This window comes from Lichenostomus cassidix, chromosome 3, assembly GCF_008360975.1.
Source record: "Lichenostomus cassidix isolate B80296 chromosome 3, HeHo_3.0, whole genome shotgun sequence".
Lineage (NCBI taxonomy): Eukaryota > Metazoa > Chordata > Aves > Passeriformes > Meliphagidae > Lichenostomus > Lichenostomus cassidix.
The window spans coordinates 4,804,924-4,818,151 of record NC_139483.1 but is presented as its reverse complement, the minus strand read 5'-3'; the positions used below and the strand labels follow the sequence as shown (position 1 = coordinate 4,818,151).

The following is a 13,228-nucleotide window of genomic DNA, read 5'->3' as shown; positions in this document are numbered from 1 at the left end:
ACCAAGAAGGTCAGAGGGATGGAGCAGCTCTGCTGTGAGGGAAGGCTGAGAGAATTGAGAATTGTTTAGCCTGGAGAAGAAAAGCCCTGGGGTCATCTAATTGTGGCCTTCCAGTACCTGAAGGGAACTTACAGGAAAGATGGGGCAAGACTATTTACAAGAGCACAAGTGACAGAACAAGGTGGAATGGGTTCAAACAGAAAGAGAGTAGGTTCAGATTGGATATTAGGAAGAAATTCTTCGCTGTGGGGGTGCGGAGGCCATGGCACAGGTCCCCCAGAGAAGCTGTGGCTGCCCCATCCCTGGGAGTGTGCAAGGCCCTGTTAGACAGGGCTGGGAGCAACCCGGTCTAGCGGCGGCAGGGAGAGGAACGAGATGATGCTGCAGCTCCCTTCCCGCCCAAACCCTTCTGTGATTCTCCAGACCGCACTCTGCTGCTCCAGCCGCTCCCAGCCCCGCTGCTCCCCGGGCGGGAGGGGCGGGGATGAGTGCCGGCGGGGCTTTGGGGAGCTCCGTGCCGCCTCCCCCGGGCCCGCCCGTGCCTTCCGCTGCGGGGGGGTGCGGCTCTGTCCTCCCCACCGCCGCGGGTCTGTCCCCGCCGCCCGGCCCGGCCCCGCCGCGGCGCGGGGAGCAGAGAGCAGAGCGGGGAGGGGCCGGGCCGGGCGCCATGGCGGGGCGGGCGGCGCTGAGGCGGCGATGAGCGGGCGCTGAAGGGCCGGGCGGGAGGCTGCGAGGGGCGATGAGCGGGCGCTGAGGGGCCGGGCGGGAGGCTGCGAGGGGCGATGAGCGGGCGCTGAAGGGCTGGGCGGCGATGAACGGGTCGGGGCGGCTGCCGGCAGGCCCCGCGGAGCAGCTGGGCGCGAACGGCAGCGGCCCCGCGGAGCTGCGGGAGAGCACCCACGCCGCCACGCTGGCCGCCTGCGCCTCCCTGCTGGCCCTCGTCTTCTGCCTGGGCTCCTACGGCAACCTCATCGTGCTGCTCTCCTTCTTCGACCCGGCCCTCCGGAAATTCCGCACCGACTTCGACTTCATGATCCTCAACCTCTCCTTCTGCGACCTCTTCATCTGCGGCGTGGCCGCCCCCATGTTCGCCTTCGTCCTGTTCTTCGGCCCGGCCCGCGGCGTGCCAGGCACCTTCTGCTTCACCTTCCACCTCACCAGCTCGGGCTTCATCATCATGTCTCTCAAGACGGTGGCGGTGATCGCGCTGCACCGGCTGCGCATGGTGCGGGGCAAGCATCCCCACCGCGCCGCCTCGGCGCCCTGCTCGCTGCTGCTCACGCTGCTGCTCTGGGCCGCCAGCTTCACGCTGGCCACGCTGGCCACGCTGCGCACCCGCGGCTCCCGCCTCTGCCTGCCCATGGCCAGCCTGCCCAGCGGGCAGGGCAAGCTCATCCTCTACCTCTACGTCACCGACTTCATCTGCTGCGTGGCCGTGGTGTCCGTGTCGTACGTGATGATCGCCCAGGCCCTGCGCAGGAACGCGCGGGTGAGGAAGTGTCCCGCGGCGGCCGTGGGCATGGCTCAGCCCTTCGCGGGGCCCGGGGCCGTGCCCGCCCTGTACAGGACCCAGAGCTGCGCCAAGCCGCCCCACGGCCACGCCAAGCTCGCCGGCCGCCTCCCGCCGGCCTCAGCGGTCAACCTGGCCGCGGCCAAAGACTCCAGGGCGGTGGTGACGTGCGTGGTCATCGTGCTGTCCGTCCTGGTGTGCTGCCTGCCCCTGGGCATCTCCTTGGTGCAGGACATGCTGTCCAGCAGCGGCGGCTTCGTGCTCTACCAGTTCGAGCTGTGTGGGTTTACCCTCATTTTTTTCAAGTCGGGATTAAATCCCTTTATTTATTCCCGCAACAGCGCGGGGCTGCGGAGGCGAGTGCTCTGGTGCCTGCAGTACGCGGCCCTCGTCTTTTTCTGTTGCAAGCACAAGACGAGGCTTCGGGCCATGGGCAAAGGCAGCCTGGAGGTCAACAGGAACAAGTCATCCCACCACGAGACCAACTCGGCGTACATGTTGTCCCCAAAGCCCCAGAAGAAGGGTTTGGAGCAGGCGTGCGGTGCCAGCCACTCCAAGGACAGCGTGCTGAGTCCCAAGGCGTCCGCGGGGCAGCAGCAGCACTACGGGCAGAGCAGCTCGACGCCCATGAACACGCGGATCGAGCCCTACTACAGCGTGTACAACAGCAGCCCCTCGGCCGAGGTGAGCACCGCGCACAGCCTGCAGCCCGCGGGCTCCGCCTTCGCCTTCGCCAAGCCCTGCATCCCGGCGCTCCATCCCTCCGGCGGCGCGGCTCCCTGCAGGCACATCCCGCTGCCCTCCGTGTAGCCTCGGCAAAGGGTGTCCTCCCGGCCGTCCCAGAGGGTGCCCTGCTCTGCCCTGGCGAGGAACTGCTCCCAGCTCCGTGGTACTGCTGCCGGTGAATCAAACCACCGTTCCCCTTTGCATTGGAAGCAGACGTGGAGCTGTTGTCTCCATGACATGCTCTGGAGTTTCCTGTGGCGAGCCAACAAGGGGGATGTGTTTGGAGTTGTTACATGAGGGCGGTTTTCTTACCAAATATTACTGAGGGCAAGTGAAAACAAGGAAATGCCATAACTATGTGATTCCTTTTGTCACAAGGCCAGGTTGGGCAGGGCTTGGAGTGGCCTGGGGTAAGGGAAGGTGTCCCTGCCCATGGCAGGGGATGGAACTGGATCACCTTTAAATCCCTTCCAACCCATTCTATGATAAGGCAGAGTATTATCAATACCTTGTATTTTCAGGAAGGAAGAACTGGGGAGATGCTTGGTATTATTTGAGTTTAAATTCTTCCCGTTGCAGAAGGTTGGAAGAATCAATGTTTTTCAGTAATAACAAGAGTTCTTTCTCTTCACGGGGTGAAACTTTGGTTCTGTTAAGGTAAATGGCAAAATTTCCATGAAGTCAGCTCCATGAATTTCCATGAAGTTCAGGATTTCGCTCTTGGCTTCTTCAAGCTGGATAAGGCTTTGTTTAGTCAGTGCTATATTTCCACTGGGGAGGGACATTTAGGAAGTGTGGCACTGGGATAAACCCCTGCAGTATATACGTTAGCATCTGCTGGGCATTGATTGTAGTGATGGTGGCATTATGTATCCCAGAATAATTTGGAGGAGTATTTTACATCTGATAGAAATAACCATGTAATACTTAATTATTTGCATTACTTGAGGATAAGGATGAATTTTGCAATATTATGGGACTGATAACACCGGGAGGAGCACAGTCACCTCTGGAATTCCCAGCTGGTCAGCTCAGGCACTGAGTCGTGCTGCTGCTTGCTCTTTTGCCCATGACTTTGTATAAACTGGGATTTGGCTATTCCTGACAGGCAGAACTGACAGCTGTTAATGTTTTTAAAACCAGAGTGACAAGTTTTTGAGGTTTTGTTAAGAAGGCTAACATCAGTTTTATTTCATCTGTCTGCTTAGAAATTTTGTCTCTTGGTCTACACAGTGAGCTAAAACCAGAAGTTAATTTTTTTTTTTTTAAATAAATCCACCTGTTTGTGTTGTCACTTGTTGTGGGAATTCCCTGGGAGGCAGAACAATTCGGGGGCATTTAAATTCCTGACCGTTCTTGCTCTAAGTGGCCAGATCTCTTCCAAACAAGCAATCACCTTTCAGCTTCTGTGGACTTCAGCAGAGCCTCAGTGTCTCCAAAATAATTGTGCCACAAACTTTTGATGCCTTGCTGTAGGAAAATGCCACATCTTTAGGAAAATGACAGTAATGGGAGGGTGATTTGTTACTTTAGAGATAAAAAATGTCCACATCATTGCTCTGTGTGAGTTGTTGGTTCAGGCTTTTTGTTAACTAAACTGTTTTCAAGATTGTCCTGGAACACTGTTCTTTGTTTAACACTGAACATGAATTAATTTTGAATAATTCAAACCAGCTTTCTTGGAATAAAACCAGAGTGAACAACTTTCTAATACAAATGTAAAATTGAAATTATTTCCTTAAGTCTTTCCTCTCTGCCCAGATTTTTTTTTTCTCTCTAAATGAATAATGTGGTTCTTTCTAAACTGAGTATAAAAGATAACTAAAAGATCTTGTTTGGCTGTTCTGTATTTGAATTTCTCTTCAGTACAAATTATACTGGAGGGAAAAATATACTTGAAGCAGTTCAGGGGTTTTCTGTGTGTATGTGCAACTTCTCCTGTGCCTTTAGATCACATGAACTTCATCACATGTTTCAGAATTAAACCACTCACACCTCATAAATCATTTGCATTGAATATTCATGTGGGAGTAAGGCAAGAAGGGTCCAGGCAGACGGTTTTACTGCCTTCATATGATGTGTTGTTAAAACAAAAATACTGAAGTCCCCTCAAAGCTCTTTGTAATTTGCTTTTTGTTAACTCCTGGTGCCAGCTGTGCTCTGAGTATCACCCGTTTGTTAATATTGGTGTTAATCTGTACAATATCATGGTGTCATATGGGAAAGTGCAACACCTTTTAATCTGCAGGAGGAACAAATCCTCATTTAAGTTGACAGCTGTACTAAATAACTTTCTTGGGAGGTTTCTGGATGTAGTAAATCGAGACTGGATTTTGAAAATAGGTACAACTTTGAAGTGAATCATGAACTGAAATAATCAAATTTTTGATAAAATATTGGTTTAGACTTTCTGGAGTATAATTTCTGGGGTTTTTTCCCTTAGTTCCTTCTATCAGAAACAGAACCAATAATGAACCAGTATAGTGTCACTGTGAGGTTAAAAAGCAGCAATCCAATTGAGAGGGAAGCAGCAGAATGTGGAGGTGGGAAATTTGTGGAAGAGAGGAAGTGAGAAATGTGACCACTGAGTGGTTTAGAGAGAAGAAAGCATAAAAGTTACCAGAAAAACAGCTGATTAATTACTTGGGGCTCATGAATCTCATTAACAAGTGACTTCTGGTTGCTTAAATAAACAAAAATATGTGAAATATCTTTATAAATAACAGTCTTTTTAAGCCTTAGATCTCTGTGGTGATAAGAGTTGGCTTTTTCAGTTGCTGGCCTGCAGGATTGTGGTTTTCATCCTTAATACACAAAACCTCAAAGCTGTTGGTGCCAAATAATTTCACTGAGGAAAGGTGGGCTTGCACCAAATTCTAAGAGATCTCTGTAAATGTAGGTGTTCGTTTCATGTACCCCCTTTTGGCCTGAAATAGGTTGGTATTGGTTTTATTTTGTCACAGCAGAGCTAATTCCTTTTCAGAGTCTGTGTTCCAAACATGCTGCACTCAGACATTCTGCGTTCCTGCATCTGGGATCTTCTGCTGAAAAGTTGTTTGGGTTTGCTCATCGCAGGAGCAAGTCCAGGTCGTGTAAACCAAATGATTTGTCCTCGCCTGGTGTTTACTTTCAGTCACAGTCTGTTGGTTTCCCTTGAATGTGAAAGTTAGATCAGCTGAATCTCTTTTGTTTTTTCCCAAGCACAATAAATAAAATTATCAAGTGGTGAGGACAAGGTTAGGACAAGGGCCATGCAGAGGTAGCACTGAACCCATTGGAAATGAGTCAAGGTGACTGTGTCAAGTGGAACTTTTCTGAATCTAAATAACAATGTACAGAACCTGCTTATTCTTCCAAGATGTATGATTAAACAAAGCTCACCCCAGTTATTTAACAGCAAAGATCAACACACTTAGCTGGTTCTTTTTGTATTGTCTGGTTGTATATTTTATTCTGTACTTAAAAAAGATTTTCAAGTCTCATCTCTTCCAGCAGTCACTGAACCCAAAGTCTGTAGCAGTGTGGGTTTGGCCTCTCCCAGAGGGGTAAATTAAGTAAATCTTTTTTTGCCAAAGCACAGAAAGGAGCTGCTCCCTGTGTACCAGCATGGTTTGTGGCTATCTTATCTGCACACAGGGTGTGTTCCCACCTTAAGCTGTCCCAGAACCAGGAATCTTTACTCCAGTCCTAAGACACCACTTCTCACTGCCACCTCCTCCAGAAGGCAGCAGGGACATGCAGTGTGACCTGAGCTGTTCTTCCTTGCAGGTGACATCTGCAGCACCTAGAGAAATGCTGGAAATAGCTGGAGAAATTCAAGCATCCAAGAGGAAAAGGCTTTTTGTCAGCATCCCTTCAGGATCCTTTATCAGAGGGAATAAAGCACAGGCTGCAGTCCCGCTAGGAGCCTCTCCTGGGACTGATCCAGACAAACCCCTTGGCATCTCAGCAGCCATTGCAGGAGGTAAATGCTTTTATTTGACCACAGGCTTTCCAGGCACAGCCCTCAGAGTTCCCTGGGTCTCATTCCAGCTCCTGCATTTCCACAGCAGATCCATTCTCTGCTCTCACGAGCGGCTCGTTGGTTGTTTTTAGGACGGCTTTTAGCTGATGCCAGAACATCTTCTGCTTGTGTTCCTCAGGGCTCCACTTCAAGTAGGTTTTTCTTCTCAGCAGTTTCCTGAGTTTGCTGAACTTCTGCGGGACGCTGTGGGGCGGGAGGTCTTCCAGCACAATCATGATCAGGGAGTCCAGGTTTTCATTCAGGACCCGGTGTTCGGCAAAATATAGCTCGTACTGGCACCAGCAGCTGTTCACAAAGCTGGGAGAGAGAACAAAAAGCACTTTATGGCTGTTCTCTATGCAGTAAAAAATGTTCCCCAGCACAGGATGCCCCGGTTTGAAATCCCTCTCGTGGTAACATATCCTGAAGCCGTCGTTCTCCAGCTTTTCCAGCAGGTTCTCTTTGGTCCAGCCGGCATCGTGCTCGCTGTACGAGATGAAGGCGTCGAAGAGCTTGTCTTCTGGCCTCTTCTCATACTGCTTCCTCTTGGCCATGCACCAGTACCAGCCCATCCTGATGTACCAGGGCCCGTCCAGGCGCCAGCAGAGTGCAGTGAGGGCCAGCACGGCCAGGCTGGCAGCACCGGCAGTCACTGCCAGCTGGACACCCAGGGAGCAGCGCAGCAGCGTCAGGCGGCTGCTGCCCACCAGGGAGCCCCGGCGCTCCGGGGGAAAGCTGCACCTCACAGCCTCCCTGCCCCTGATCTGCAGCTGGGGCTCGTGGATGTAGACGTTCACAAACCAATACAGGTCACAGGTACAGAAAAAATGCTCCCCTTGGACAGTGAGAAGCCTGAGGCTTGTCAGTGGGCCGAATGTCTCCTCCACAATGGTTGTGATGGCATTGTCACTGATGTCCAGCTCGACCAGAGAAGCTGGGAGAGAGCCACGCTGCAGAAAGGAGATCTTATTCCCTGATAAATTCAAATACTTGAGCCCTGGGAGGGATTTCCCAAAGCAATCAGGCAGCTCTGGGATCAGGTTGTGGCTGCTGTCCAGGCTGGTCAGTGCAGGAAGGCGCCCAGCAGGTTCCACATGCTTGATCAAGTTCCCAGAAACATTGAGGTATTCCAGCTTCTCCAGGGCATCAGTTAAGGACAACACCTTCACCTTGTTTTTACTGAAATCACATTTTTGTAAGGCTGATGGGAAATACTCAACGTGCATATCTATAATTTTGTTATTCTGAATCTTAAATATTGTTAAGTTGGAGAGGTATTTCAGAGTGGGGGGGATGACTCTGATGTCATTGTTGCTGATGTCGAGGTGCTGCAGGGAGGAGGGGAGATTGGGAAGTACAGAAATGTAGTTGCTGCTGAGGTCCAGAAATAACAGTTCTTGCACTGTGTCAGCAAACCACTCTGGCAGCTCCACAATGGAGCAGTTGGACATTCCCAGGTGTTTCACTTTCTCGGGAAGGCTTGCAATGGGTGTGCCAGCCTCATTCCTGACAAAGGAGATGGCACTGATGTGTACAGTTCCAGGGGGAGGGACACACATTGGAAGTGCATTCCCACTTTCTGAAAATGCCGTGTAGATGAAGTGATTTCCTTGAACATACATTTTTTCCAAGTTAAACAATTTTCTAGCGAAAGTCACGGGTATTTGGCTGATGTTGGTGAAGGACAAATCAATTTCCTTGATGCTGGAAGGGAGGCACAGCGTGTCCAGGTTGTTGATGGGGTTGTTGCTGATATTTAGGAACAAAAGCTGGTGGGATGGGAACTTACAGAAAGACACAGGATCCACGATGTTAATGGTTATCTTGTTGGAGCTGGCATCGATGGACAGCGTGTTTTCCATTGGGTAGAACAGGCTGAACAGTGACAGAAGATCCAGTTCCACGTTGTTGTGACTGATGTCAAGCTCCAAAATCCTGCCCAGCTGAGCTTTGCAGAGATCCTCGTCCAGTTTTACCATCAGTTCGTCCTGAGTGAGGTTGCTGTAGGACAGGTCGAGTGTCCCGTTGATGGGAATTCCACAGAGGCTGGGCTCGGGTGTGCCTGTGGGAGGGGCTGTTGTGTTCCCCTCTCCCCTCCGAAGAAGATTCCCTGTGCTTCTCCTAAGCCTGGGGTTAAGGATTTGCAGGAGAGACAGAGCTCTGGAATGTGGCAGCTCCTCGGCGGGAGCAGAAGGCTCCAGAGCAACCCCAGAGGATTTGTCAGAATTCTTGGAAAGCTGCAAAGACCCCGGAGCTTTGCCAGCAGGTGAGAGCTTCAGGTGGGGTGGGAGATCTGGCAGAAGCAGCTTCTCATCATTAAATGATAAATCCACAGAAACCAGGCTGAGCAGACTCTGGAACACACCAGGCTCAACATCCCTGATCCGATTGTAGGATAGGTCTAGAACTTCCAGCCTGTCAAAACCTTCTAAGTCTCTCTGGGTTATTTTTCCAATGACATTATGTGAGAAATTGAGAGCTCTTGCTGTTTTTGGAGCTTGTGCTTCTGAGACAGAGGAGAGGTTTGAATAGGAGTAGTTATAAACCAGGAAGGCTGTAGGTGTTTTCTGTGTTAGGAATCCATGTGCTCCACTGAGTAAGAAAGGAATGAAGGAGAAATGAATGCAGCCAGGAAGGATCTTCATCCTGGAGAAATGTTAAATCCATCATTATAATATTTTAAAGATTACCCTTAAAAATAATCCTAATTTGCTTGCAAGTCCAGACATTGTTTCATTAGTTGTTTCCCTGAATCCCTTTTTATCTACCAGAATAAAACACATCATACTTCAGAGTAAGAGAGACAGAGAGAGCATCGAGAATGATTTGGAAGAGCACACTGGTAATTTGAGGTCTGGTAAATAAAGTCTGAATTATTTTTTTCTCTCTTTCCCAGGCAGCCTCTGCAATACCATCTTCCTCTTGCACAATCTGAAATGCTCTTCATGACTCTGTGGGACTCAGGTTTTATGTCTCTCATCCTGGTGCATGACAGCTGGATAAGTCTGACCTCTCCAAAACCTGTTCAGCCACTTCAGTGACGCCCCAGGGAGCTCCAGCTACCTGTGTGACCACGGATCTTCCCCTGATCCAGAGCTTTGCTCTGCCGAGGACTCACCAGTGACCATTTGTTCGGCCTTACCTGTCAGAGCAAGTTTGTTTGGAAGTAGGATATGGGAGGTTTGTCTGAGGCCAGGAGAGGTCACTGTCCCGATTCCCAGAGCCGGGAGCGCCGCTGCCCAGCTCCAGCCCTGCCCAGCTGTCTGTCCCGAGTGCCTGCGCTGCCCACTGGCCTTGGGCCACCAGCTTAAACTGAAGAGAAGGGACGCCAGCTCTGTCCCCCACTGGCACCAGAACCCCCAGCCCACCCCACATCCCTCAGGAACACACGGCACAGGGACAAGCAAGCCACAAACCCCTGGGGTGTGGAAAGCATCGCGGATTTATCACACAGCTCACTCCTGCTTCCAGCCACCCTCCCGTCCCTCTGACCCGCGGTACCTGCTCTCCGGGGCGCTCCTCCCTCGCCCTCTGCTGCCTCCGGTGCCTTTTGTGGAGCTGGGAGCGGAGCGGGACAGGCTGGGGAAGCCCCGGGACCGCCCAGCCTCGCCCCCGGCCCTGCGCCCGGCGGGAGGAGGAGCAGGAGGTACCGGAGATGATCCTCGGCCGTGAAATCTGTCAAGTTTTCCACATCGCGCCGCTCGTTGCCCAACCCGTGTCCGAGGGGGAAATAAAAGGTGGAAGTTGCTCGTTTAATGCATCACAGTGTTATCCCGAGGGTTTACTCCTGCCTCAGCATCGCAGGTGGGGGGAAAACTGAAAACCCAAGTTCAGCAAGGAGTGCATGGTTTGGCCAGAGCTCAGCAGGGACAGGCTGCACACCTTGGGAGCTTGGAATGGCCAGGGAGCTTGGAGTGCTGCTCCCAGAGGGACACGGAGCAAAGGATGGTGCTGGGGTCGTGCTCCATCAAAAACAACTCAGCTCATGGGAGCAGAGCCAAGGAATGATCCAAACAAAGCTGAACTTGGCTTCATTAATCAAAAATTCAGTTTACTTGTGCTATTACCCCATGCTGATGACCAAAGTCACTCAAACTCCTCATAACCAAGAAAGGACATCAACTGTAACTTCACCTTTGCCCTTCCCTCAAAGAAAATAGTGTAAAAACAGCTCCACTGGGGAGAGAGATTGGAGGAGAGGCCAACACACATTCTGGGATCAGTTGATGGGATGAACCCATCCCTGCCCCACAGGACACCTGGGTAAGAACTTTACTCTAAATTATTACCTGGAGCTTTCACTGGGGTCAGAGCTTGCCTTTATATCACTTCCAAATTTTTTTCCACTCTTTTGCAACCATCAGTGGCTGGAAATTCACACAGCAGCCCAGAGGCCCCTCTGTCCAGTCCTGGGGACTGGAAAACCCAGGGTGGTTTGTGCTGTCTGTCTGGGCACTTTCCTGCTGCAGCAGGTGCTGGGAATTGCCCTGCAGTCATCTGTTCTTCAGACAGATTCCAACCTGCTTTGATAAGAGGGACAGGAAATTGATAAGTCAGAATATGTCACGGGAAATTTTTGTTCCTGCTGTCAGTGTGGGGTGAGGCCCTGTGGTTGGACAATTCTCCATCTAAATACAGTGCTGCTGCTCATGATCCTCGGGCTGTGCTTCCCTTTGGGAATATGGGACAGCTACATGCTAGCACAGGGGCCAGCAAAATCTCAGGGAGAGACAGTCATGGCTGGAAGGGACAAAGTTAAAGTCTGGTTTTTGGTACAAGCAGAGTTACTCCACTAACACACTGTGCTGGAATTATTCTGGCTTTTGTTTCATCCAACACCCTCTCTGTGTATCCTTTTTTTTTTTTTTTTTTTTAAGCAACCTCTTATTTTGGGAATTGAGGAAAGAGCAGGACACAAGAAAGGTCTGAGTGAGCAACAGAAGTCCACACCATGTGGCAGAGAGCAGGACCAGTGATTTAATTCCCAAAACAGGTCGTGTGCCACTTGTTCTATCTCTCTTTGCAGGGCACGGTTTTTGTGCACTAGAAATGTGGTTTAAAGCAGGAGAGCTGAACCTGCACAGGAGCTGCTCAAATCCAGAGAGGATCAGCACCAGCTGACCAGACCTCACAGCAGTTTCTCTTACTAAGGTGGGCTTGGATTAAGTGCTAGATGAAAATATATGATATTTATGGCCTGGAAATGCACTTGTCTGTCTGAGACAGCTCTATCTCCTAAAGGTGTAGGAGAAAAGCCACGTCAGCTGTTGGTCAGGAAGGGGTGGGAGAGGAGGGGAAGCAAAGCATATTCCTTCTGGAGGTGGATGTGGGTACTGGGGCAGCCCAGATTTGGGCAGGAATAGCTGTGAGCATGGAGCTTCCTGTGCAAGGGGAAGTTGAGGCTGAGGAACACGGGTTTGGCAAGAGCCTGTTTGCTCATGCCATGGCAAAAGCTGCTCTTGGGGGCACCTGGTGCTGTGGCTGCTGAGTCAGGGATGTGCTTCCCCCTCCCACCAGGGAGTTCCCTCCTGTGTGGGCAATTCTGACATTCCACGAAATAGCTATTCTTGGCTTTCCCTCTGATCTAAGCACCGCAAGGAGGGATGTGCAGGAAGGGTGAGTGTGTTGTGCTCCCTTCCCTGGCACAGCCTGAGGGATGCTGGGGGGCTCCAGCCTTTCCTCAGGGCAGCCTTGATTCAAAATAAAACCATCCTAAGGGATTGTGCAGCTTTGGAGCTGTAACGAGGGGATCCAGCCACCCCCTTGCACAGGCAGCAGAAGGTGAAATGTTTTAATAACTTCTCACTCTGTGCTGGCTGCTGGGCCTGAGGGAGTGATGCCTCTGGCACACAGGACCTGATGCCTCATGGGAAGATTGGCCCAGCCAGGGAGTAAAAGAAGGGAGTTAAGGATCTGAAGTCTGGAGAACACTGATTTTAACGTCTTCTCTTTCTAAAGGTTCCTGGATTAAAACTTGGGTAACTTTGCTTGTTTAGCTAATGCTTCACAGGAAGGCTGGGAGCAGCAGAATCTGGGTACAATACTTTCCCATGGGGAAATAATCAATGCAGAAAACTCTTCCCTCTTTCCAGCTCCCTCTGCCACCCTGCTGAGCCTCAGAAATCAGGATATGAGCAAGAACAATGACTATCAGTTTAAGTGCCAAATCATGCTGCTGCTGCTGCTGCTTGGGTTTTCTGCTCAGTGAGACACTAAAACAGGTTCCTGTTGCAACAGTCCAGCAGCTCAGGGGGGTATTTTGGGCAGCATTTGCCTAGTCATCTGCCACATGGCTGGCAGGTTCTGCTCACAGCCATCAGAAATCCCTGTGCCTTGCACAAGGGCTGCAGAAAAGAGGAAATGGGGTGGGCACATGGAAGTGACCAACACACACTGACCACACTGTTGCTACAGCCCCAAACACATTCAAGGCTCTGCTGGGTGTTGGCCTTTACAAACTTTTTTATCTATTTGAAAATAACTCTTTTGAAAATATAATGTAAATCTACTTCAGATCCTGCTGTCTGATCCCTCCCAAATTACTTCTAGGAATGTTTAGTGGCAGTAAATTAAAACTTCCCAAGTGTCCTTTGCGAGGTAGACACACCACAGAGAACTGGACCTGGTGGTGAGAAGGATGTTCAGCAAAATAATTACATGAAGATGAACCCAACAGTGTTAAATATAAATAAATAAATGGGATGTCCTGAGAAGCAGCCCAGAAATAGCAGCTGAAGAGAGGCAAGGTACAGGGACAGGAGAATGCAGTTCCCAGCAGTCAAAGTGAGGTAACATTGGAGAAAGCAGGAACAGTAGGAAACCCATGTTGTGGCTCCTGAGCAGGAAGTGTTGGCTTCACCTTTTCCATCTGTTGGCAGCTGAACTTCTCCCTTGAAGCTTCAGTTGTTATTGTGCCTTTTCTGAGTTGAGTTTACACCTCACTGATGCTGCTGCCGAGGGTGGAACGTGTCACACACGAGCCAGGCAGG

The 13,228-nt window shown here is 50.7% G+C and overlaps 2 protein-coding genes across 2 annotated transcripts; one reads left to right on the top strand and one right to left on the bottom strand.

Annotated features, from left to right (window-relative positions):
• Positions 1 to 615: 615 nt before the first annotated feature.
• Positions 616 to 4,063, top strand: GPR75 (G protein-coupled receptor 75). The gene has a single exon (XM_085054139.1). The coding sequence runs from the start codon at positions 812 to 814 to the stop codon at positions 2,318 to 2,320; it is 1,509 nt and encodes a 502-aa protein (XP_084910265.1). The 5' UTR covers positions 616 to 811; the 3' UTR covers positions 2,321 to 4,063.
• Positions 4,064 to 5,576: 1,513 nt separating this feature from the next.
• Positions 5,577 to 9,828, bottom strand: LOC146438917 (toll-like receptor 2 type-1). The gene is made up of 2 exons (XM_085054138.1): positions 9,741 to 9,828; positions 5,577 to 8,885 (listed from the first exon to the last, which is right to left on the bottom strand). The coding sequence occupies exon 2, from the start codon at positions 8,882 to 8,884 to the stop codon at positions 6,260 to 6,262; it is 2,625 nt and encodes an 874-aa protein (XP_084910264.1). The 5' UTR covers position 8,885; positions 9,741 to 9,828; the 3' UTR covers positions 5,577 to 6,259.
• Between the last annotated feature and the right edge of the window lie 3,400 nt (positions 9,829 to 13,228).

Excerpts from the sequence above, each read along its gene's own strand:
- GPR75 (XM_085054139.1), top strand. The coding sequence starts at position 812 with ATGAACGGGTCGGGGCGGCTGCCGGCAGGCCCCGCGGAGCAGCTGGGC.
- LOC146438917 (XM_085054138.1), bottom strand. The coding sequence starts at position 8,884 with ATGAAGATCCTTCCTGGCTGCATTCATTTCTCCTTCATTCCTTTCTTA.